The sequence below is a fragment of the Nothobranchius furzeri genome, chromosome 3 (genome assembly GCF_043380555.1).
Source record: "Nothobranchius furzeri strain GRZ-AD chromosome 3, NfurGRZ-RIMD1, whole genome shotgun sequence".
Classification (NCBI taxonomy): Eukaryota; Metazoa; Chordata; class Actinopteri; order Cyprinodontiformes; family Nothobranchiidae; genus Nothobranchius; species Nothobranchius furzeri.
The window spans coordinates 73,035,979-73,061,912 of NC_091743.1; the positions used below are offsets into that span (position 1 = coordinate 73,035,979).

General features: G+C 42.6%; 1 protein-coding gene across 14 annotated transcripts in view; it reads left to right on the forward strand.

Moving 5' to 3' along the window:
- grip2b (glutamate receptor interacting protein 2b) overlaps nt 1-24,810 on the forward strand; it is a 217,787-nt gene extending 192,977 nt beyond the window's left edge. For 10 of the 14 annotated variants that reach the window (XM_070549512.1, XM_070549517.1, XM_070549509.1 and 7 more), the window contains exons 14-25: nt 1,768-1,848; nt 7,317-7,380; nt 7,806-7,951; nt 9,595-9,739; nt 10,931-11,070; nt 12,139-12,333; nt 12,439-12,595; nt 15,995-16,109; nt 19,469-19,664; nt 19,767-20,002; nt 20,176-20,322; nt 21,310-24,810. In XM_070549512.1, coding sequence (XP_070405613.1) covers nt 1,768-1,848; nt 7,317-7,380; nt 7,806-7,951; nt 9,595-9,739; nt 10,931-11,070; nt 12,139-12,333; nt 12,439-12,595; nt 15,995-16,109; nt 19,469-19,664; nt 19,767-20,002; nt 20,176-20,322; nt 21,310-21,468 — 1,781 coding nt within the window. In that variant the 3' untranslated portion in view covers nt 21,469-24,810. Of the gene's footprint in view, nt 1-1,767; nt 1,849-7,316; nt 7,381-7,805; nt 7,952-9,594; nt 9,740-10,930; nt 11,071-12,138; nt 12,334-12,438; nt 12,596-15,994; nt 16,110-16,250; nt 17,389-19,468; nt 19,665-19,766; nt 20,003-20,175; nt 20,323-21,309 lie in introns of those variants that run through there. The other 4 variants (XM_070549511.1, XM_070549524.1, XM_070549522.1 and 1 more) reach the window with 3 other exon arrangements.
- Nucleotides 24,811-25,934: the final 1,124 nt, after the last annotated feature.

The window sequence follows — 25,934 nt, forward strand, 5'->3', positions numbered from 1 at the left end:
AATACACAAATGTTTGCACGTAAATTATTTCAAGAATTAGATACACGGCTTTTGAATATCAATGTAATAATTACAGGGAAAATATCACGATATATTGCCATATCCATATTTCCAATACACAGCTTTTGAATATCGATATAATATTGCTGGAAAAAATATCACGATATATTGCCATATCAATATTTTCTTACATCCCTAATACATATATACACATATATTTCCTTTTTTAGGTTGTAGATGTATTATTTAAAAAAGGTTCAAATGAACAGATCAGGGAAACTTCCAACATAAAATCTGATTTGTTTTTGGTAAAAACAATGGATTTTATGGTAAACTCTCCAAAGTTTAACCAAAGCCATCATTTGTCATGATGATAATCTTATTTTTTGCTTGGCTTGTTGAATTCTGCCACAGACTCATTCTAAATGCACTTCAACTGGATCACTTTATCAGACTCATGAGCTGGGAGTTCTTGAATCATGAAGAAGAAAAAGAAGGGGTGGACAGAATAATTGCAGCTTTCACTTCAGCACATGGACCCATCATAATGCTTTTGGCCCCTGTAGAAACTCCCAGCACTGTATTATTGTCCTCAGCCTCTGAGCAAGTCATCTGATTGCACTCATATCTTTGTATGAAATTAATTTTCAGACACCCTAAATGTAGGATAGAATGGCTAACCCTTTCTGCAGCACTGACCCGCTTCACACACAGGAGAGACGTGGTGAAGAAAAAACATGGAGACGGTTTTGGGCTTATACTGCGTGGTGTGCGGCACCACAGCAAAAATGTTCGATGGTATGAAGAGAAATCTCGCAAGTCCTCTCAAGATCAAACATGACTGTGGAATAAACAAACATGGTGGAGGAGGAGTGTGCTGCATGCAAAATCAGGTCAAGACATTCATGCACAATCGATAACCCCGATTTCCTTCTGAGCTGACCAGAAAGCTCTCAACACACCACACACAGCAGGATCATCTGAATCTTTAGAGCATCACAACAATCAAGGGTGTCTTTTAGGTGGAAGAAGAGAATTTGGTCAAAACCCCACATAAGTATCTCACCACCGTGTGAACCGGACCTTAGATAAGCATCTCAAGAACAACTGAACTGATTTCAATGAAACTTTCATAAAGAAATCTTTGCATCTGCATCTGAAAACTGATCAGGGTTTGAAGTCAACCCAATTCAAAATGGCTACCACAGCCAACTGACCTCATAAAACCCAAACATGACTATAAATCAGTCGGTCTGAGCAGATTTTGAACTCAAATTTGAGAGTCATTCACACACTCTGACCGGTTTCATAGGAGTGAGGATATTTTTAAGTTCTCATTTTAGAACATAAGATGATCTTAGTTTAAAAAAAACCTGACATGAAAGCTAGTGGCTAACGTGCATTCCTGGAGAGAATCCTTTAACTGAAGTCACCTTGTAAGTTTAGAAAGCAGTTTGTTATCATATTTACGGTATCACCATTCACCAAATGAAAGAAGAGATTTCTAGCATCTCATGATGAGGCTTACCTCTTTGAGTTATTTACATTAATTTTAACCTGTCGAAGGCCGTGTTTTAAAGTCCTGCCAGCCATGTTTGTGTTTAATGTGCAGTTTTGTTTATTCCACCAGAAAATAAGTATTAAATTATTCCTGTGGAGGAAATGAAGAGCCGATAGGAACATGTGGATTGTGATTAGAAGCTGGCTGAATTTATTAGTTTTTTGTTGTGTTTATTTACCAGTTTTCCCATCATGGTTGTGTTGCAGAGTCAGTGGTGCCCAGTAGCGGAACGTTCCATGTCAAGCTGCCAAAGAAGAGAGGAGTGGAGCTGGGACTCACTATCAGTGGTAGGAGCACACAAAGGCTCTCATGATCTACTTTTTGTTTGGATCTGCCGCCGGCAGCAGATTGTTTAAATTGCACCAGAGCTCCAACTAAACACACAGACTGCTTGTGAATCTTTCATGGTCGCCCTGCTGCAAAGCTCAGCAATAAATATCCAAGGTGTTTACAAAATGCTGTTGAACTTTTCTATTTTATGCTGCTGGCTTTGCCTTATATAGCCAGCAGCTTGAGAACACATTTATTTGATGGATTTTTGCTGTTTGTTTCAATTTGTCAAGCACATTGTAGCAACAGCATCACAGGTTCTAAAAGAGGGTCACCATTAGTCTGTGATTTTGTAGCCTCCTTTAGCCCCCTCAAACTAGCGCAGGCCTCGCCGATGTTCACTCTAGCTTTAGCTCTTTGCTTCACCTCCAGGGACATTATTCTCTTACTTTTACTTCCAGACTTTTTTTTTTGTTCTTCTTGTGTTTTTTATTGACAGTCAGCAAACTGAAAAAGCTAACAGCTAGCTTTTAAATTAGCTATTGGCACATAAACTAGCTAACATCATTTAAAGTGGGAGTCAATGCACGGGGGCAGAGTTGTTTCATCCACACTTCCTGTTGGGAAAATGCTTCTGAAAGTGGACCGAGAGAGCGGCACTGAGGCAGTGGTAGACCGCAACCCCCTCAACCCCCCTCAAAACTGCTTAACCCTCCCACTGTCCTAATGGGTGTGACCCCGTGAGGAAAGTTGACCATTGAGCAGGGTTGATGGTTTATCCCTTGGGTCCATGTGGCAGGGGTTAGGAGTGAGCACCACCTCACCCCTGCCAAGTGGACCTCAAGGGATAAACCATCAATCCTGCTCAATGGTCAACTTTCCTCGTGGGATCACCCATAAAGACAGTGGGAGGGTTAATGTTGCTTTACATGTTCTATCTATTAGGATGTTGTTTTATCGCAGTACAACAGTACAAAGCCTCTGCTAACTTGTAGACCATAAAAGCAGATGTTTTGCAGCTGTTGACCAAGTCATTCATCACACTGAGAAGCGTTGGTGCGCTTCAGAAGGCAATACTTACACTGAATGTTTAATCTTCTCTATTAGGAGTGTTGGAAGATATGTCTCAGTGTGTGTCATTATTTATTATCACCACAGGTTACTGCTGAACCAAACACTGTTTTCCTCCTTATTAATCACGCTTTAGTTAAAAGCATGCATATCAGGTCAGTGGTTTACAGAAACCAGCACCTGGTGGTTTTGAGTTAGGGGTTTTTAGAATTTCTCCAACAAATTACAATTTTAACATTGAATAATGAATGTTTAATAAATTCTGAGAAAACACGTGGAACAATAAAACAAAATTAGGGTTTGCTGCAGTGTGGTGACTCCCTCGTTCTGCTGGGGGACTTTAACGCTCACGTGGGCAATGACAGTGAGACCTGGAGAGGTGAAGTTGGGAGGGACGGCCCCCCTGATCTGAATTCGAGTGGTGTTTTGTTATTGGATTTCTGTGCCAGTCATGGATTGTCCATAATGAACACCATGTTCGGACATAAAGGTGTCCATATGTGCTCTTGGCACCAGGATACCTTAGGCCGCAGCTCGATGATTGACTTTGTTGTTGTTTCATCTAAACTGTGGCCGCATGTCTTGGACACTCGGGTGAAGAGAGGGACGGAGCTGTCAACTGACCACTACCTGGTGGTGAGTTGTCTCAGATGGTGGGGGAGGATGCCGGTCAGACTAGGCAGGCCCAAACGTATCGCGAGGGTCTGCTGGGAATGTCTGGCAGATTCTCCTGTCAGAAGGAGCTTCAATTCCCACCTCCGACAGAACTTCCAAAATGTTCCAAGGGAGGCAGGAGACATTGAGTCTGAATGGACCCTGTTCCGTGCCTCCATTGTTGAGGCGGCCGACCGGAGCTGTGGTCGCAGGATCGTCGGTGCCTGTCGTGGTAGCAACTCCCAAACCAGCTGGTGGACACCGGCGGTTAGGGATGCTGACAAGCGGAAGAAAGAGTCCTATCAGGTCTTTTTGACCTGTGGGACCCCAGAGGCAGCTGACGGGTACCGGCAGTCCAAGTGAAATGCGACTTAGGTGGTCAACAAGGCAAAAACCCGGGCATGGAAGGAGTTCGGTGAGACCATGGAGCAAGACTTCCGTACAGCTTCGAGGAGATTCTGGTCCACCATCCGACGCCTCAGGGGGGAAAGCAGTGCGCTACCAACACTGTCTATAGTGGGGACGGTGTGCTGCTGACCTCTACCCAGGACATTATGGATCGGTGGGCAGAATACTTCGAAGACCTCCTCAATCCCACCGACACATCTTCCAGTGAGGAAGCAGAGTCTGGGGACTTTGGGTTGGCCTCTCAAATATCTGGTGCTGAGGTCACTGAGGTGGTTAAATAGCTCCTCTGTGGCAAGGCTCCAGGGGTGGATGAGATCCGCCCAGAGTTCCTTAAGTCTCTGGATGTTGTGGGGCTGTGTTGGCTGATGCGGTTCTGCAATATCACGTGGACATCGGGGGCAGTCCCACTGGACTGGCAGACCGGGGTGGTGGTCCCCTTATTGCAAAAGGGTGTGTTCCAACTACAAGGGATCACACTCCTGAGCCTTCCTGGCAAGGTCTATTCAGGGGTTCTGAAGAGGAGGGTCTGTCGGATTGTTGAACTTCAGATTCAGGAGGAGCAATGTGGTTTTCTTCCTGGCTGTGGAACACTGGACCAGCTCTATACCCTTAAGCCGGGCGTACACTGTGCGACTTTTTCACTTTTTTGAGCCGATTTTCCAGTCGTGCGAGAAGCCACGACATCGGGGCGAGTTTTGCGCCGAGCGGTCGTGTAGTGTACAGGGGGTTACGAGAGGCGATTAACACCACGTGACCAGCCGCCGATCAGCAGTCGTGAGGTCGCAGGGACTTCTGGTGTGTTTAAAATTTCGCTCGTCCCTCGTGAGGGTATCGCACTGTTGAAGCGGCGCTGCGAGCAGCTGCGACCCAAAAAGTATCAGAACCGTTCACGGCGCATGCGCGCGCAATCCTGCATCATCGCCGGCCGGTCGCTCGCTATTTCCCTAATAACACACGCTGTTCGTTTTTGTTTCTACACGTTTTTTTTTACTCACAAAGATTGTCAAGAAAGCGTGTTTGTCGTGTTCATGTCAAATTAAACTGATCACAAAGATTTACTTTCTTTATTTCGTTTTCCTCATCCAACCCCCATAAATCCCTGTGTGTCCTCCTGCAGCACTCCCGAAGGACAACAGGCAAGACAAAAAAGTCTGACGTGTTGAGTAAAAACTGCTATTTTTAGCACATTTTTAGGGCCGACGTGTTGCTACCAGACGTACAGTGTGAGCAGTCAGGTCGCATGCGAGAACTGGGTCGTACAGTGTGAGCACACGACTCGTGAGATCTGCTCTGCGAGGAAGTCGTACAGTTTGAGCTGAAGCTGAACGCTGCGAGTGAAAAAGTCGCACAGTGTACGCCCGGCTTTAGGGGGATCCTGGAGGGTGAGTGGAAATTTGCCCAAACAGTCTACATGTGTTTTGTGGATTTGGAGAAGGCGTTTGACCGTGTCCCTCGGGGGGCCCTGTGGGGGGTACTCCGTGAGTATGGGGTACCAGGCCCTCTGATACGGGCTGTTAGGTCCCTGTATGACCGGTGTCAGAGCTTGGTAAGTCGGGCTCATTCCCAGTGAGAGTTGGACTCCGCCAAGGCTGCCCTTTGTCACCGATTCTGTTCATAACCTTTATGGACAGGATTTGTAGGAGCAGCCAAGGTGTGGAGGGCATCCGTTTCAGTGGCCTGAGGATCAGGTCTCTGCTTTTTGCAGATGATGTGGTCCTGTTGGCTTCATCAGAATGTGATCTTCAGCTTTTGCTGGGGTGTTTCACAGCCGAGTGTGAGGCAGCTGGGATGAGAATCAGCACCTCTAAATCTGAGACCATGGTCTTGATTCGGAAAAGGGTAGAATGCCTTCTCCGGGTCAGGGATGAGGTCCTCTCACAAGTGGAGGAGTTTAAGTATCTCGGGGTCTTGTTCATGAGTGAGGGAAAACTGGAGCGTGAGATCGATAGGCGGATTGGTGCTGCATCTGCAGTGTTGCGGGCGTCGCACCGGTCTGTCGTGGTGAAGAGAGAGCTGAGTCAGAAGGCGAAGCTCTCGATTTACCGGTCGATCTATGTTCCTACCCTCACCTATGGTCATGAGCTTTGGGTAGTGACTGAAAGAACGAGATCGCAGATACAAGCCGTCAAAATTAGTTTTCTCCAGAGTGGCTGGGCTCTCCCTTAGAGATAGGATGAGAAGCTCGGTCATTCGGGAGGGGCTCGGAGTAGACCCGCTGCTCCTCCACATCGAAATGAGCCAGTTGAGGTGGCTCGGGCATCTGGTCAGGATGCCTCCTGGACGCCTCCCTGGTGAGGTTTTCCGGGCACGTCCAACCGGGAGGACACTTAAAGGTAGACCCAGGACACGGTGGAGGGACTATGTCTCTCACCTGGCCAGGGAACGCCTTGGGATTCCCCCGGAGGAGCTTGCCCAAGGGGCTGGGGAGAGGGAAGTCTGGGCCTCTCGCCTTAGGCTACTGCCCCCGCGACCCGACTCCGGATAAGCGGATGAAAATGGATGGATGGATGGATGGATGGATGGATGGATGGATGGATGGATGGAATGTGCAGAATTTCCTTTTGATGTTTGAGTCCTAAATATGTCTCAGATTATCCAGGATTTATTTTCTATTTTGTGGAAATGTCAGATATTTTATTATTATTACTTTTTCTATCAGATTTTTTTGTTGTTTGGTCTCCAGTCATTCCCAAAGTTATCTCAAATTTCTCACCAAATGAAAGGTTCTGCAGCCGTTTCCAGAAGGGACCTTCAACTGTTTTACATAAATGTTTTTAGATTTAGCAACATGAGAGCAAGGCCCAGTGAGTACAATGAGAAGCAGAATTTAAACACTCACTGGCTTTGTCTCAAGAGTCGCTGCACAGTGAAAAAGATTTGGAAATTCAATTCAGTTTGTTTATACAGCGCCAAATCTTGACAAGAGTCATCTCGAGGCACTTGAAAACAATCGTTAAAGTTCGTTAAGCCAAAAGGAAACTGTGTCACAAGTATGACACTGTTCAGATCTATCAATTACAGGTGTGTGTGTGTGTGTGTGTGTGTGTGTGTGTGTGTGTGTGTGTGTGTGTGTGTGTGTGTGTGTGTGTGTGTGTGTGTGTGTGTGTGTGTGTGTGTGTGTGTGTGTGTGTGTGTGTGTGTGTGTGTGTGTGTTTTAAAAGGACTGAATGGATGTTTTCAGCTGATGTTATATAAGAAGTTGCACTGAGCTGGTCTCTGAGGCTAAAAGTGGTGTAATGGCACCATCTTCTCATCCTTGGTGTCCACGGCCAGTGAAGAGGAGATATGTGCTGTCTAAACCAGATGCGTTTGTGTCTGCTGGTCCTTATATTGCTCCCATCTCTTCCTAAAGCCAGTAAGAAGCCCGGTGAGTCCCTCATCATCTCTGACATCAAGAAGGGGAGCATGGCCCACAGGTATTCTCCCATCACCTCAGTGTTTTTGTCTCTAAGTTTCTTTTAGCTGAGTCATTTGTGTGAAGTCCAAAAGAAAATTCATAAAAAGAAAGAAAACTCAGTAAAAAAAAAAAAATTATAATATATATATATATATATATATATATATATATATACATATATATATACATATAAACATAATGAACCATTGCTACAGTGATTTGGTTCCTGTATTTAAATACTTGCAGACTATGTTTTTTTTTATTTGTTGAATAAAATAAATTCTGGGAAACACAAAATATTGTGAATTCAGTTTGACCGATCTTTGACCTGTTCTGTTTTCAGCCACAGCAGAGCAGATGTGGATCTGCATCTTCTTGCATGCTTATTTCTGTTGTATTAGTTTGTGTCCCTGCCACCTGTCAGTCACTCCTGCTCCCATTCAGAACAGGAACCCTGGAGCCCGGTGACAAGCTGTTGGCCATCGACAACATCAGGCTGGAGAACTGCTCCAAAGAAGATGCAGAACATATCCTCCAGCAGTGTGAGGAACTGGTGAAGCTGAAGATACGCAAAGATGAGGACAACTCAGGTATATCACTCTGTGTGCAGGATTCACTGCTACAGCATTACCGATTTCACCCACTGTCATTAAACTTTCTTCTTTTTAAAATTGATTTCATTTCATTCTTTTAATTAAACTTTATTTTATCTTATCTTGTTTTTATTGACATAGATGCACTAACAGGGTCTGACCACCGAGTGGCGCTGTTGTTTGTAACTCAGACACTAAAACTGAGCGTTTATTATTTTTTTCTAACTAATTTTCTCTAAATCTCATGAAATTTGTGACAAAACAGAATAAATGTTGAGTTTTGTGCCTGAAGATGGTTTCCTGCTGATTTAATCAGGCTGTGGCTAGTTGACAAATATGGACAACCCCACGCAGAACCACACATGGCCTCTGACCTTTAGGCCAAAATGCTGAATGAGTGAATAAACATTTAGCACGCCATCATTAGTTTCTGTGAAATTACAAAATGACAAAAATCTGGAAAAAATCCAAGCCTGCCACTCCCAGTTACACTGATGAGTCAGCCCCCCGTTCCACCAGGCCTGTCCACTTTACACCTTCAGTTACTCTACACCCTCTTTGTCTTCACTCACATCGGCAAAAGTTACTTAAGAGTATGCAGCACAGAATTTCAATAATCCAAAGAAACAAGCTTCATTTCAGACTTTACACATATTACGTAGATGTTAATTGTGTGTGTCAGCAGCACATCTTTGGTTTGAAAGCTTTAGAAACAGCATCAAGATGTTTGGCTGTAATGCAAATTGCACCATTTGAGAATGTTTTGAAGCCACAGAACCTGGACACTTTGCATGCATGAACTCTTCTGCACATCACAGTAGTCCTAGGTGGAACATGAGGTCATCTGATATCTGAAGCTTGAACCGAACTTATGAAGCATTTCAATGATCAGAAAATCAGCAGAACTGCAACCAAATGACTACAAAAATATGTCTATGCAAAGGTTCAGAATGTTCAGAATCAACAGAACTAAAGATCTGTGACTTAAGAGAGCTGCAAATAAGCAGATATTACAGAAGCCAGAGAACAGATGGGTTTGACCAACTTTACAGTTTTACAGCTGTTGATTTGGAGAAGCAGGACTGCTCATGGATCATCTCTGATTTTGGGTGAAACAAATCGTTAACTTCCTGATTACAGTCAACCCAAGCAGAGGTGAAGGTAACAGCATGTTCTTCTCCTCAGACAGATAAGTGAGGAATCCTCTCAGAGCCATTAACATGCACAGCTGATATACTCGTCCAGTCTGGTGATGAGCTGAATTCTCTCTGGTTCCCATGGAAACCGTCTTCTTCACCCATGTAGTCTTGAGAAGAATTTTGACCTACTTCTGTAATGATTTGCGTGTGTGTGTGTGAGTGTGTTCAACTGAGCAGGTAATGCAACACTACATCACTTAGTGTGTCAGAAGTCTCATTTTTGTCTGTGTGTGCATTTCTAATGATCAGAACACAGCAGCCAGTGTCAGGTTATCCTCAGAGCTGAAACATTAGAAGTGTGTGTGTGTGTGTGTGTGTGTGTGTGTGTGTGTGTGTGTGTGTGTGTGTGTGTGTGTGTGTGTGTGTGTGTGTGTGTGTGTGTGTGTGTGTGTGTGTGTGTGTGTGTGTGTGTGTGTGTGTGTGTGTGTGTGTGTGTGGCAGATGAGCAGGAGACATCAGGCAGCATCATCTACACCGTGGAATTGAAGCGGTACGGAGGTCCGCTGGGTATCACCATCTCAGGCACAGAGGAGCCTTTTGACCCCATCACTATATCAGGCCTGACCAAGAGAGGCCTTGCAGAGAGGTATAGTCTCTCTCTCTCTCTCTCTCTCTCTCTCTCTCTCTCTCTCTCTCTCTCTCTCTCTCTCTCTCTCTCTCTCTCTCTCTCTCTCTCTCTCTCTCTCTCTCTCTCTCTCTCTCTCTCTCTCTCTCTCTCTCTCTCTCTCTCTCTCTCTCTCTCTCTCTCTCTCTCTCTCTCTCTCTCTCTCTCTCTCTCTCTCTCTCTCTCTCTCTCTCTCTCTCTCTCTCTCTCTCTCTCTCTCTCTCTCTCTCTCTCTCTCTCTCTCTCTCTCTCTCTCTCTCTCTCTCTCTCTCTCTCTCTCTCTCTCTCTCTCTCTCTCTCTCTCTCTCTCTCTCACACACACACACACACACACACACACACACACAAGTTTTGATGGTAATGTTTACTGGTGGGTACATAAGTGGCCATAAACAATTGTGAAAACATATGCAGCCTTTTGTGGAACCACTACACCATTTTTTTGGTCTGAGGCTAGTCCAAGCTACTGCTGACGTTCTTGTTGGATGAGAGGAAAACAACTGAGATTGTTGGAGCAACACTCAAACACTCTACCAGCCAGATAGTGCCATACACTCACTTTGTTCCTTGTTCATCCACACACACAAACACACACACACACACACACACACACACACACACACACACACACACACACACACACACACGTGCGCAGGTAAACACATAATTACTAGCTTTGGGCATCGTCATAGAGCCATCAGGGTACACCAGCCAATCAGCACACAGCTCATCTCATATTCATGTCCTGGCGGAGTGGGCGGGGTAAACCCCTCTTGGTAGGACTTTCTTATGGGGCTGAATATGGTCATTAATCAGGGCTCCTAGGCCATTGTGAGTCTGAACAAAGGTGCTGGAGGCTCAAAAATTAGTTTCTATTTGTAAAAACAAATTTTCTATGCAAATTTTAACAATAATCAGAAAGTGTGTAAGACACATGTCCAAAAGACAAGAAAAGTTGAAGACAGTCAACGTAAGTTTGCTATTTCACACAGCTGCTAGGCATCTATCCTTTAATTTTGTTCAATAAGTTGAGTATAAACTTTTGATTTGCTATTGACCTTAACATGTTCTGCACCAAGAAAAAGTGGCAATGCTGATAAATGATTTGACCACTCTTGTTCTCTGTGGGCACAACACCACAGCTGATAGTTGTGTTTCGTATTTTGTCCTCAGGACCGGAGCCATTCACGTGGGTGACCGGATCTTAGCCATCAACAGCGTTAGCCTGAAAGGCAAACCTCTGAGCGAAGCCATCCACCTGCTTCAGATGGCCGGAGAGACGGTGACCCTCAAGATAAAAAAGCAACTGGACAGTGAGTGTTTATCTCAGGAATTTCACTAGTTTGATTTCCTTCAAAGGTTTTATCTGATCGGTGCAGAAAATAGGAACAAAAGCAGGAGTTCCCACACAATCGTAACTCAAGAGGTCCCCATAACAAAACAAAACCTCATTCAGAAGCTCTGCATGCTTCTTTTCTACATATTGTAATCTGCAGGGTTTATGCATGAAGTCATCTGCAAAGTAAAGACTAACTCATCTCCTCTCATGCCTCCAGGGACAAAAAAGTTATTCATTACCTACTTGGGGCTTCATATGTAAATCAGCTGTTCCAGTGGGTCATGAGGCCACGTTCTAACGAATAAAGGAGCTGAAGCCTCATGCTGCAAAAAGAGCAGCAGCATGGAAATACAATCATTTGTTTTATTGTTATGGAGCAGGAAGAGGAAGCTGCATGTTATTGAACGTGGGTTTCTGCTGTAAATGTGCCAGATTTAGTCACAAGTGCTAATTTCCATTTGTTGTCTGCAGCAGATTAACGCTAATTAAAATAAAATACACAAACAGGTTAGAGCTGTTGCCTTGCAGCAAGAAGGTCCTGGGTTCGCTTACCGGCCTGGGATCTTTCTGCATGGAGTTTGCATGTTCTCCCTGTGCATGCGTGGTTTCTCCCCGGGTACTCCGGCTTCCTCCCACAGTGGAGTGACTGTTAGGTTGATTGGTCTGTCTAAATTGTCCTCAGGTGTGGGTGTGTGTGCATGATTGTTTGTTCTGTGTGTCTTTGTGTTGCCCTGCGATGGACTGGCTCTCTGTCCAGTGTGTACCTCGCCTGATTGCCCATTGACCGCTGGAGATAGGCACCAGCCCCCCCGCAACCCTACGTGGACAAGCGGGTTCAGACAATGGATGGATGGATGGATGGATGGATGGATGGATGGATGGATGGATGGAAACAGGATTCAGATAAAATAATAAAACAAACCATTGATTTCTGATGAGGACTTTTCAATTTTCATCTTGTAGTCTTCAATAGGCTGTAAAATAATGCATCCTAAATCATTTCATTTATTTTTTTAAAGGCTTTTTGTCTTTTAATTTTAAGATTTAGAGGAGGGGAAAGGAGCAGAGGCGGAGGACACAACAGAGAATGACGTCAGCGACCCTGAAGAGGACGATTTGACAGACAGCCAACAGACCAATAAGCTGTCAGAGCTTTACTCCACCACTATACCCAGTGTGGACTCTGCCATGGAGTCATGGGATGGTTCTGGGCTCGACGCTGGCTACGGCAGCCAGGGTACGCCTTATGTTCCCATACTCAAACACTTCCTTTGAAATGATATAAGAGATTTATTTAGTATTTGATTTCCATAAATGACTTCATGTAAAATCTTCCTTACAGGAACATACAGCCATCAAGGAGCCGGTGTGGCCCTCCACCCTCACGAGTGGCGCAGCGCCAAACAGCAGTGCAATGCCACGCCCCCTGTAGGGCGAAGGAAGAACTACCCGTTCAGTGATGGAGGATTCAGTGAAGATGACTGGGACAAGCCACCAGGGTAAGGCTAAAATGTGCTTTAGCTGTGCATTTGTGCACATTATGTCATTTTGCATCTGCACAACAAATCCCCTCTGAAAATAACCACAGGGTAGTCTCCTGTGTTGGTGTAACCCTTCTCTGTAGGTCAGACGTGCAAGCAACGTGCAACAACTGTGCAAAGAGTTTGCATCCAAATAAAATGAAAAATCTGAATTCTTTTGCAAATAAATTTAAACATAATTAAAACATTTATGCTAAACTTTCCGAGTTGCACGGCTGTTGCATACGTTGCAATTATATAATATACTCCACAAATGACTTTTCAGGGGGTATGGAGCAGTGTGCTTACCAGGACTTACATCACGTTCCTCTCATGACCGGTACATATATATAACTGCTGCTCAGTTTATCCCAACCTAAAAATTAGCACAGCTACTTGTAATGGTGTGTCTCTGACAGTCAGATACTGGATTTTCGACAATCCTGGGTTGACTAAATCTTTGCTGTTCACTTCAGCAAAGCTGCAGATGAAGCCCTGACCCATCGGCACACACCTCGTTCCTTCTTGTTACGTTGGACACAACACCAAAATCTGCTTGAGGCATAGACTCACTCCCAACCCAGTGAAGTTCCACCCTGAGATGGATGCACTTAAGCAAAAAAGTTTCCATGATTATCTAAGGGCTGAGTTTATCCTCTGGTTGCACGTGCCAGCTTCAGCTCCAAACACTGGTGATGTCCACGTTTCCGTCATGAAGCGAGTAAAACAAGCCGAGAATACGGAGCATCAGTGTGTTTGTGTCTCTCTGTGTGTGTAGTGATGAGTCAGGAGGTTAAGCCTTGTGAGGATAGTGGAGTTATATAACTCAGCTGGGGCAACAGAGGAGGCATGAGGAAAACAGCATCTGCTCAGTGAAAGTGTATTAAGCTTCTCAGTCTGAGGAAAACTGTGTAAAAAATTTATTCATGTTGGAACAAATATCCTTGTCCTAGCGGTGCTGCTGTGTGGTCTTATTGGTTTTATCGATGTTGTGGCTGTCTGGGGAGGGTTTGGCTTATTGTATATATGTATGTATATAAATGTATTTATCCTGTAAGTGTCACATTGAGGGGATGGTTAGGACCCAAAATGCAGATTACCCAGACGACAAGAGGCAGGAGTTGGTATAAAGTAAAAATCCTTTTATTGCAGGATGAACAAAATTAAATCCAAAAGGCAGCGAGCCAAAAGTCCTGAGATCCAGGACACCGAAAGCTCACATGGAGCTCAAAAGCTGAGAACTAGAACTAAAGCTTACTTAGAGCACAAAAACCTGGGACAAGACACGAAGCTCACACAGAGCACCAAAAACAACGTTGACAAACAACACAATGGACCGACACAAAACAGAGACGAGACAGGGCTTAAATACACAGGGAGGAGTAATTAGGGAAACAGGCAGCAGGTGTGTGGAGTGAGGGCTGGAGGGAAGGCAGGTGACACAAATGGGGAAACAGAACCAGTGAAGGGCAGATAAACCTAAACATAAAACTAGACCTAAGACTGAGGGAAGGACTCACACACACACATACACACACTGACGCATACATGCACTCAATCACACATATACTGAGCTGGGGAACAAGAGGCTGGAGCTACAATTGGAGGGGCTGGGGATGACTAAATGAACACTGGACCTGAGGGAAGGATATGAAGGCCTACAAACATAAATGAGACGCGGACAACTGACACATGAGGGCGCTTACGAGACCCAAAAAGGGAACCTAGAGGAAGGAGGACACATGAGGGAAGACACAGACACTATGACAGTAAGCTTCTTATATGTAGAAATATATTCACTCATTCAGGCAGCACCCCTTCATCACTGCTTTAGGAGGAGGACAGACCGCTTTAAGGATATGGATACTGTTTAGTCAGCATGCTTATACCAGCTGTTTGTCTGTCTGGGGCAGAAATGAAAGAATTTATTTTTCTCAAAGTGAACAGGGACAATAACTGGAAAACATTTAATCTAATAATAACCTTGAGGTGTGAAAATATTAACGAGAATGCGGATGTGGAAGTGAGCACATACAGGTAAACTGTAAAGTTACACTTATTAAAGAGAACATTAATTGATCTTATAAAAATAAAGCTAGACATGAACTGATTCTACAGGTGAAACTTCAAAAATCTAGAATCAGGTGCAAAAGTTCATTTGTGTCAGTAAACAGGCTAAAAGATGAAATTGGGAAAGACTCATTCATGCAAATCCAGATATTTCTGCCTTTATAACTGTGACGATTCTGGTTTACAGTTGAGGAGAACACCACATTCAAAATCTCAGACACTCAGAATATTGTGAAAAGCTTCAATATTCTAGACTCAAAGTGTCACACTCTACCCAGCTGATGAATCCAGAACATCTGCAGAGGGTTCCTGAGCCTTTAGATCAGGGCTATTCAAGTTCGGGCCTCGAGGGCTGGTAACCAGCATGTTTCAGTGGTTTCTCTGGTCCAGCACACTGGATTCAGTGGATGAGCCACCTGTGTCAGGCTCTGCAGAAGCCTGTTAATTACCTGCTGATTGAAATCAGGTGTGTTGAAGCAGGGTTAAAATAAAACGTGCTGGATACCACCCCTCGAGCCCCGGTATTGAATAGCCCTGCTTTAGATGGTCTCTCAGTCTGAGCTGGATTAGTGACATAAATGGACTTTTGCACCAGATTTCTATTTTTGCCTGTAGAGTTTTGAGTCTGGATGCTGTGATGTCAGTGCCCATTATTATCAGTCATGACACCCACACACTTGCTGTGAAGCAGTGTTCAGGAAACCTCTTCTGGTAGATGGCCTGTTATGTTTTGATTTCCAAGCATTGATGATCCTCAAAAATGTATTCCATGCAGACCTACTTCCTGTTTGGACCTCTGGGCTTTTCTCTCCTTTTATAGCAGCCCTGTCCATCCATGTTTTAATCCTGACCATCATCAATCCAGTAAAAACATAACTAACTTTTGAATTTACTAAAATCTTTTATTTATTTTATTCATATCCTAAATATGGCATGGTAGTTTTGTGAGAATATTTTTTACTGATTTAAGTATAATATAATTTTAATAACTTTTAAGTTTTAATCACTTTACAGCTCCAATTTGCCACATGCTGATGTAATTCTGCCTGCGCTATCTTTAAAATGTGAACTCTCTTTCCAAGTCAGTGAGTAAACCTGTCCAGTAATTATGGCTTCAATGTTGACTAAAATGATCTTTATTATGGTTTATTTAATAACTGAGCTGCACTCATCTCACCCTAACCACACAACAAAAACAGAAACATGATGCATTCTAGCTGTGCTAAATGGTTATTCTCATTAAAATGTCCGTTTAATATAAATAGATGAGATTAGGAGACAATCTTCCTTATTTCTGCTTTGTGACAGATTCATTGGCCAACAGCCAGATGGGATTCTGTTGGATCCAGATGACAGTTTTTGGTGCCAGGCTCTGGAGGACTTAGAGACCTGTGGCCAGTCCGAACTTCTCAGAGAGATCGAGGTTTGTTAAAGTGTTCATTTCAACAAGAAAATTCTGATTGGATTTTCGTTTCTGTCGATTTTCATTGTCATCTTTTATTCGTCAATGTAAATGTCAGTCAGTTGTCGTCATAATTTAGTCTTTATTGTATTTTCATTTTAGTCCCCAAAAATTAATTTGGATGAAGATGCACTCAAAGAGGACGGTGTGACGTTGGATATACAGGAAAACATCATCAGTAAAAAAAAATCTGGGCAATATTAATTGATTGGCAGCAGTAAAGGGCTCTAAAAATCAAAAAATGAAATGAAAATGAAGTCAAGTCAACCTCAGTCTCACCTCTCCCATCTTCAAATGGTGCAAAATGCAGCAGCACGCCTTTTGACGGGTTTGAGAAATAGGGAGCACATCAACCCAATTTTAGCTTCGCTGCACTGGCTGCCTGTCGATTTTAGGGTCCAGTACAAGGCTCTTTTATTGGCTTTTAAAGCTGTACATGGCCTTGCTCCGCAGTATCTGTGTGAACTTTTAGTAGCTCACTCCCCATCTCGGTCACTGAGGTCAGCCGACCAGTTTCTCCTGGAGGTGCCGAGAATGAAGAGAAAGCTCAGGGGTGATTCAGTAGCAGCCCCAAGCTTGTGGAATGCACTCCCAATCCAGATTAGGATGGTTTCCTCACTGTCGGGTTTTAAATCACTTTTAAAGAGTCATCTGTTCTCAGTTGCTTTTAATTAAGTTTGTGAATGGATCTGTTTTTAGTAGCTTTTATGTCAGTTTGTTTGTTTTTTGTCATGTTTTTTGCTTTTTGATTAACTTTTATCTTATTTTTAGCATAATAGGAAACGTCTGTTCATTTAGGCTTGTTAAATACTTTGGTCAGCTTTTATGCTGTTGTAAAGTGCTATATAAATAAAGTTGACTTGACTTGACTTGAAAATAAAGTCCTAACTGCTGGAATAACGCGTTAACTCTGATGAAATGCTGTTTGTTTATGAACACATGATGAACACAGGCTTCAATCTCTCGACATCTCCTGTGATTTCAACACATTTCCCTCAACAGTTTTAGCTGATTGTCTCATTTAGGATAAAACACAGTTTTTAAATCTCTCTCTTTCTGCTTTGTGACTCAGAGGCTGAGTAAACGGATAAACATCCAACCTTATTCTAATATTGTCAACAAAAACACAGAAAAGCATCATTTTTCCTGCAGTTATTGAAGCAAACACCCATAAAAATGATTCAATGAATCAGGAAAGCAGGAGGAAATGTTTTTACATGTTTTACTTCAATTCATCACATTTAGCTTACATTTTATTAAATATCATCAGCTTTCATTCATTTATGAGAATTGTTGTGTTGCATTGTTTGTAAAAAATAATCGTAACAATTACTTGAAAGGTTTTGTATTAAATGTCATTTAAAGAACATTCAATGTTCATTAAATGGCATTCAACAGTTTTTGGAAGGATTTGTTCATTTATGACAAAATTGCTCAGGCTTCAGGCAGAGCAGGGTCAGGGACTGAACAGGAAGACCAGTGTATCTGAAAGTATCTGATAATTTAATAAACAAAATGTTTTGTTTTGTTTGATTTTCAGAATGCCACAAATTTCCGTTTTTAGAAGATTGATGCACTGAAGTACAGAGAAAACAACTAGTGAAAACAATGCATGTTAATACAATACATATAGCATTTCAGGTTCAGATTCCTTTTATTGTGAATTTTGTGAAAAAAGTGTACAGGAACGAAATTTTGTTAAAACATATTCACACATGGAAAGTATCAATGGGAATAAATTGTATGTCAGTAGCTCTTCTGTACTTTCATTGTGTAAAAGGAGCTCATGGGCCCAAAAAGGTTGGAGACCCCTGGTCTAGGATTACAAAAGCCTGACAGATCTACGTCACATTGTCACTTAAAGTTACATACCTAAATCACTGCAAGCAATCTGTATTTTTGTGTTTGAATAAGACCTTGCCAACGGATGGCCATTAGGGTCAAAAAGCCCTTGGAGTGCAACCTCCAGCTAAATGAAACACATCCGTGACACACACTCACCTTTCATCAGTGGGTAAAGCGAAGAGGTAAATGTGTAAAACAACGACGTTTACAAATGGACAAAGTCTTGTAACCGTTTGTTACACATCAGTAAATGTGTTTTGTCCTCACGGGCTACTGTAGAAGGAAACACAGAGACTTAAACCAGCTCCCATGAATTTTAGACCTGATTTTGATGGTTACACACTATATTACAAAACTGGCATTGTTTTTCAACAACTGAGCATCATTTCATTAATTTTCAATTACTTGTTGATGGACGTTTGCAGAGATTATTGGTAAAAATACATTGTCTCTTTAACATTCATGGACTCACCCATCTTGACTCACGACGAGGAAGGTTGTTGTTGGTTTAACGTCCAGGAAACAGCAGAGAATGTCTTGGCTAGTAGAAGTTAACTGTTAGCATTAGCAACTCCACCACACAGCAGAACTCCTCTGATCCTGCCGTCTGTAACTTTTTTTCCCTCTGGCTGAATTATCCATGTTGAAACAGGCGCACCAGGGATTTTTTCCCCTGAGTATGACTAACAAGACATTCATTCCTACTAAGCCCTTTTACAAGACACACCGTGCCGGCAAATCGGCGTAGTATTACCACAACGGTGTGTCTTATGAACGCACCATGCCAGCATGGTGATACACAAATTTTGTAACATTCGTTCCGCCTTGCTTGGTAGTAATTGTGTGCTAATTGTCTGTCATTTAAATGGAATTTGTGCCTTGGCGCAACAGAGGGAGGTGCCATGATTATGTGGGGAGTTACTGCCAAGCTCCGGCTGGCAACTACATTGAAAAGTAAGTTTTGTTTTTTGAACGAAACCAGCTGAGATGGCAAACTGGAGCAATACAGCGCTCCTGGAGCGTTTCTTCATTAGAGCTGGAGCTCAGATCACCAGACTGTGGGGGAGAGACACCTTTAGGGGCGGCTTGTTGAGCACAGCTTCAATCGCAATAAAAAGCAAGTTTTGTCCAAGATAAACAGAAGTCCACGACAGCACAGGAACCGCCCCATACTGTCTTTATGCCACCATTGCGTAGTCTTTTGTAAAAACGACATGATTGCTCCATATTACCGCCACAGTCTGACCACTTTTAAACGAGCTAAGTCTCCCTGATGCCGCCACAGAGTTGCAGCTAATTGACGACAGTGTTTTGTTAAAAGGGATCAAGAGAGGCCACTGCAAATTCATTAAAAACTGAAAATGTTGCTCTTTAACCTGCAAACTTCAAGTTAATGACCCAGTTAAATATTTAATACTAGCGTTGGCATTAGCATGGGTAGAGTGTTAGCGTGTGTATGGGATTTGTGTGTGCAGGCATCGATAATGACAGGAACAGCCATTAGTCTGGGTGTGGATGGTGGCAGTAAAGCTCCGGCTGAGCCCATACTGAGCCACAGTAGGGTGAGCCCGCTGCGGAGGAATTCCCTTCTTCATCAAGGAAACCTGCTGCACCAGAATACACACCTCCATCAGGACATCCATCTACACGAGGAGGCCCACCTTCATCAAGGTCAGGGGCAGATGTGATTTCAGAGGAAATAAAAAGCCAAATGCAAAAGCCTTTTAGTTACTAAAACACTGAATATTTTGTGATTCATTGATCTCCACTCAGACTCCCACCTGCTCGAGGAGGTCCAATATGATCAGGATGCACACCTGCACCATGGAGCCCACATCCACCAAGAACACCAATCTCCTCTCCTGCACCACGAGCCCAAGCCCAAGGCCTCTCTGAGAGTGTCGGAGAGAACATGGGAGTCGCGTCGGATCAAGGAGGAGATGCAGGGAATCTTGTCCCCAACTCCTCTGGAGCTGCACAAAGTGAGCTCAGTGCAGTTTCTGTTCTTGGTAAAGGCAGCAATACACGTTAATATGATTGAGCCAAAATACTGCTAGTTGCTGCGGAGTATTAAATAAAAAATTTGACTTTCACATTCTTTAATGACACATTGGAAATGTAAAGTAATTGTTGAGGGACTTGTTGGCTATGACAGTCTGACATGTTTTATTGTCGTTTTAAGGTAACGGTGATAAAGGACCCAGAGAGCGATGATTTTGGCTTCAGTGTGTCTGATGGCTTCTTAGAGAAAGGTGTTTATGTCAACATGATCAGACCTGATGGACCAGCAGACAGAGCTGGGCTGAAACCTTTTGACAGGATCCTGCAGGTGAATTTAAATCATCAGAGGAACCATTTTACCTTTAATCTCTGCAAACATCCATCAAAATGTTGTTGAAATTGAATTACATGATGCCCAGTGGCTGAAAAATATTGCCTGCTTTGTAACTTATAGCCATAAAAATCAGGTCTAAAATACATGGGAGCAGGTCTAAGTCTCTGGGCGACACCATATTAGATGTCATGTTTCCTTCTACGGGAGCCTGTGAGGACAAAATGTATAAATGATTTGCAACAAATGGTAAACGGCCTGTATTTGATATAGCGCCTTCTAGAGTCCTGGAGCCCCCCAAGGTGCTTTACAACACAATAAGTCATTCACCCATTCACACACACATACACACCCTGGTGGTGATGAGCTATATTGTAGCTACAGCTGCCATGGGGCACACTGACAGAGGCGAGTCTGCTGCACACAGATGCCACCGGTCCCTCCGACCACCACCAGCAGGCGGGGGGGGGGGTAAGTGTCTTGCTCAAGGACAGAACAACAGTGACAGCCTGAGCGAGTCTCGGACCTTCAACCTTCTGATCACGGGGCAATAACTTAACTCCTGTGCCACCATCGCCCCAGACGTTGTAACAAGTGGTTACAAAACGTTCATCATTGATAAACGTTGTTGTTTTACACATTCACTCATCAGTGATTAAAGGGAGTCTGATGGGCTTGTCGCTGAGCTGGAGGTTACACTCCCAGAGATTTTTGACCCTAATGGCCATGCATTGGTAAGGTCCAACACATGCATATTGCTTGTTTGCAGTGATGTAGGTATGTACTGCCAGGAAAACATTTTGTGATAGCTGTAGAAAGCTCCGATATGAAGCCAGAGGCCAGAGAAAGCTAAATATTCCTGTCTGACATTGAAAACGTTAGGGTAACACAAAATTTAGGGTTCATGTTAAATTTTAGAAAGAAAAATAATAAAATCTTAGCTGTAAGCTTTTTTACTAAGTCTTATTTTTCATCTTTGTCCAGGTAAACCACGTGAGGACGAGAGACTTTGACTGTTGTCTGGCAGTGCCTCTGATCACTGAGGCTGGAGACAGACTGGAGCTGGTCATCAGCCGCAATCCGATGGCCAACGACAACCCAGAAGACAATAACAACACCTTAGACCACCCGTTAGATCTGTAATACACACACACACACATGCACGCACGCACACACACACACATGCACACACACACACACACGCATACGTACACACTCACACACGCACACACGCATTTTGTAAAGACATCTTCCGAAACTGGTCTGAATATAAAAGCAGGCTGGCAATAATCCCGTACAGAAATACACACAAACACATGCATGCAGTCACCCCTTCACATCTCTTTCTGCTGCTGTTATAAACTATATCTTTATTCAGATGTGACAACAAAATGAGAGAACACAAACAAAACACCCATCAGGACCTGGTTCTAACATCTTCATGCACTTTATGGCGTTTTCAAAAGGCAAACTTGCAAATTCTGATTGTTTTTCTTGCTCTTGTCGGGTTTTTTAATGCAACATACAAAATGGGTCCGGTGATGTTCTTCTCTTCAGAACCAGAACATAGGTTTATGTTCGTAAAGTAGTTTATCTTATTTTAAAGCATTTTAAGATAAAACACTTTCTTTGCCTTCTGGATGCGTATTAAAACTCAACAGCTGAAATGAGAGTCCATGTTGGTAGTTTCTGAATGCAGATATTACATCATGAAGTTATAATAACTAAATATGTGCCATAATGAGCACGTGGAGACCATCACATCACTGCCGTCTCCAGAACAGATGTATGTACTAAAATAGCTCTTCCAGCTGTTTTATACTCTGTGGTGAGCCTTGTTGAAACAAGCCAACAAAAACTCACGTTTGGTTTGGTTTTACAACAGCAGACATGCGTTTGCATTTCCTTTACTTCCTGTTTTATTAGATTTTCTTTTCTGTCATTTGTGTCAAAGCATCTTTGTGCTGACCAACTGAAACTTCACTGGTGCCGGGAGGGAATCATTTTTGCTCGGAGACGCTGCAGAAGAATGATCAGTGTGGTGGCAGAGATGACAAAAGCAGTTCCTTCTCCAGTTCCATCCCTCTGCCTGTGTTTCACCCTTTCCTCCTGCTGTTACATGATAGTTAGAATCCAGCTGCTCCTCCTTAAAAAGCATCATTCTCCGTGTGTAAATGTGTGGGTCTAAGGTGTGTGTGCATGCATGTGTGTATTAGAAAACTAGGTGGTGTACATTTCACTGTACAGGGGTGATGTTTTTCAGGGGCAGTGGATGAGCCGTCCTCTCGTCTCAGACCCACAGCGGGAGACGCAGGACGACATGAACTCAATGCACAAAAGAAAGAAAAGGGCACTGAGAATAAAAAGCACACTGTTGAATATGACACACTGTGCTTACATGTACTAGCTAAACAAACATGTCTGTGTGCATTTTATGCAACCAAGTGGCCAAAAACAACTTCAGTAGAGAACGCGACAAAACCCTTTGAAAATGATGTTTTATTGGTGTGTGTGTGTGTGTGCGTGCATGCGTGCGTGTGTGCGTGCGTGTGTGTGTATGATCACCCATAATTCATGTGAATCTCTGGGTTCGTTTTAAGCCCAATCCAGAACCGTAGACCATGGCTCCAATCTGTCATCCAGGTGATAAAACTGAACTTTTAAAACTGTTTAACTACCGTGACTCCGTAGGATGGAGATGTCTGATTTCATTTGTCTTTTAGGAGACTGTCCTTAGTTATGGGATGAATTATTGCCGTTTTACTTAGAGGCACTTTTGAGAAACACTGTGGTTTTTCTACACTGGCTGGTTTTCATTACCTCCTGATCCCCTTGGACAAGTCCTTATATAACACAATGTTTATTACATCATCAGCTGCATCAAGGTGCTTCTGCATTTGCTGACTTCTTCACGGCTCATAGGCCGGATTCATATACGATGTTACACCTAACTTTTTAAACCTTATTATTCAGATAACTGCTGTTGAATGGGCGTGGCATTCCTAAAATAAAAGTGAAATGAAGAGATCCTCGTCTAACAGACTATATGTCGGCTCTGCTACATTAATCTCCCTGTGTTGTTTTGGTTTGGATGTTAATAAATGACCTGGGACTCATGGGACTCTCAGACAACAGGACGTCTCTTCACCGTGCTTTTATTTTGGTAAGCTGACGCTATGCTGTAGCATTCTGAAATTGCATGTTAGCTAAACATTTAGTTTAAACTACAACAAATGTAAATTTGAACATTTTGATGTGAACTTACACATTGTATTTAAATTTGTTTCCAAACTTCAGCAGTACTTTTATTTTGAATTCCATCTAAATATTTTCTTTTAATGTAATTTGAAGGTAAATGATGTAAAAATTTTGATGTTATTCACCTAATATGAATTCAGACTTTTTCATTTGATTAGATTAAACATTCAGAATTAGCAACAGTCAGTTTTATAGAAATATAATTAGCTGCATGCTAAAGGTGTGCAACACTAACAAATACTAGATACAAGATCTTATTTCCTGCTGAACATGAGAAAAAAGTCTACATCTATCTGCTTAGAATTGAAAATCTAGAATTAGAAAATCCTGACAGATTTATGTCACGCTGTCATGTAACATTCATGGACTCACCCATCTTGACTCACTACGGTTGTTAGTTTAGCGACCAGAACTCAACGACAGTGATAGCCTGAGCAGGGCTCGAACCTTCAACTTTCTGATTAAGGAGCGAACACTTAACTACTGTGCAACCGTCGCCCTTATTATTATTATTATTATTATTAGTATTAGTATTAGTATTAGTAGTAGTAGTAGTAGTAGTAGTAGTATCATCATATTATTATTAATAATAATGGAGAGAAAACTATTTTGAGACTTTAAATCTTGAAACATCAACCAGAATTGTTCTAATTGTTCTCCATAAGGAGGCAGAAGACTTGAGCAGAATTCGGTTCAGCAGAAGTTGGAGGAATGTTCTAGTCCTGTTAGAGAGACAGAGGTCAGACTGTGGAGCAAATATGATTCATTTGGTATTAAAGGGTTAAAATGAGAGTTTCTGTAACAGTGAGTTCACACATTATGTTTTCCATTATTCATGTTTTTGATATTTCTGTGACACATTTTTATATAAAGTATGTAAAAGTTGTATTTTCAGTCTTGAACATTCTGACGTTTACGTGCTAAATTTAATACGATTCTGGATTGGGCCGTTGTGTTGATATGGTGTAATGTTTTCAAACTGTGTAAAGTTCTATTCTATGTAATATAATATTTTTACAACAACATTACTCTTCCAAAACACGGGAAGAAAGTAAAAAAAAAAAAAAAAACAAAGTGAAATGAAAAGTAAAACGTATACTTTTGGTTTTTCGTCAGTTTGTTTCTAACCTTTCTTTTCATTTTGTATGAAACAAAGTGAAATATTGAACTTCTTTTTTTGAGAAGGAAAATATTACAAACCAGAAAAATAAAGTGACTAATTTTTAAGTGTTTGTGTCTGATTCTTATTGCACTTTTAGGTGAAACCACCTGACCCAGACACCTACCTGCAGTGCTGGAGATACTTCAGCATGGCTCCTTGTTGCTTTGACTAATGATTCCATAAACAAGTGTAAAAAAAAGCATGAAAATAGATAGTTAAGCAGTTTTCCATCCTTTCTGCAGCTTTTCTATTATTATAACAGCAGATAGATTATTTTACTACTACCTCAATTCGGTTTATTTATATAGCACCATATTAGGACAAGCGTTGTGTCAGGGAGATTCACAGGTGCCGGTGGTCCCTCCGATCACCACCAGCAGGCACGGTGGGTTAAGTATCTGTCCCAAGGACACAACAACAGACTGAGTGGGGCTCAAACCTGCAACCTTCCGATTACAGAGCAAGCACTTATGTCCTGTGCCACCGTTGCCACCTATTTCCTTTCCAGTCAAACAAAGTGTTCAGGAACTCATCTATCATCTTGTTCAATTCAATTTATTTGTATAGCACCACATCATGACAAGAGTCATCTCAAGGCTCTTCACTCAGTAAAAATTACAGTTCAGTTCAGCTCACTGAGATGATCAGTGAAAAGTTTCCTATACAAGGAACCCAGCAGGTTGCATCGAGTCACTGACTAGTGACAGTCTTCACAATCCTCTTAAGCAAACATGCAGCGACAATTCTTTGAGTGTTTGCCAGCAGAAGTTCTGAAGATGAAACGAAGGAATTCTCAAGAGGAAAATCTATTTGTGGGTCTGGCAGGCCGCGGTTTGGAAACGTGCCCAAAACCCAGAAGTGTGTTTCTGTTGGGTCACACGAGAAAGTTAAACTTCATAGTCATGATTGTGTCTGTAGAAAACCATCAGTCAAGCTATAATAAGCAGCAGAGTCAGCCTGCTTCTGGAGTAAAAATAGATATGTTCATGCTTTTAGAAACTTCCATGAGAACAACTTAGATTTTTCAAACATGAAAAAGGTCATGTGACTGCAGCTAATGAGGGATAATTAGCCTTGGGCATTAGAGCTGCGTTCAGAGCCCAACGTGCATGAATCAGCAGCACGTGTTAACCTCCCATTGCGAAACAAAATTTGGGTCAAACGATTCCATCATCTGGAGCCTAACCCA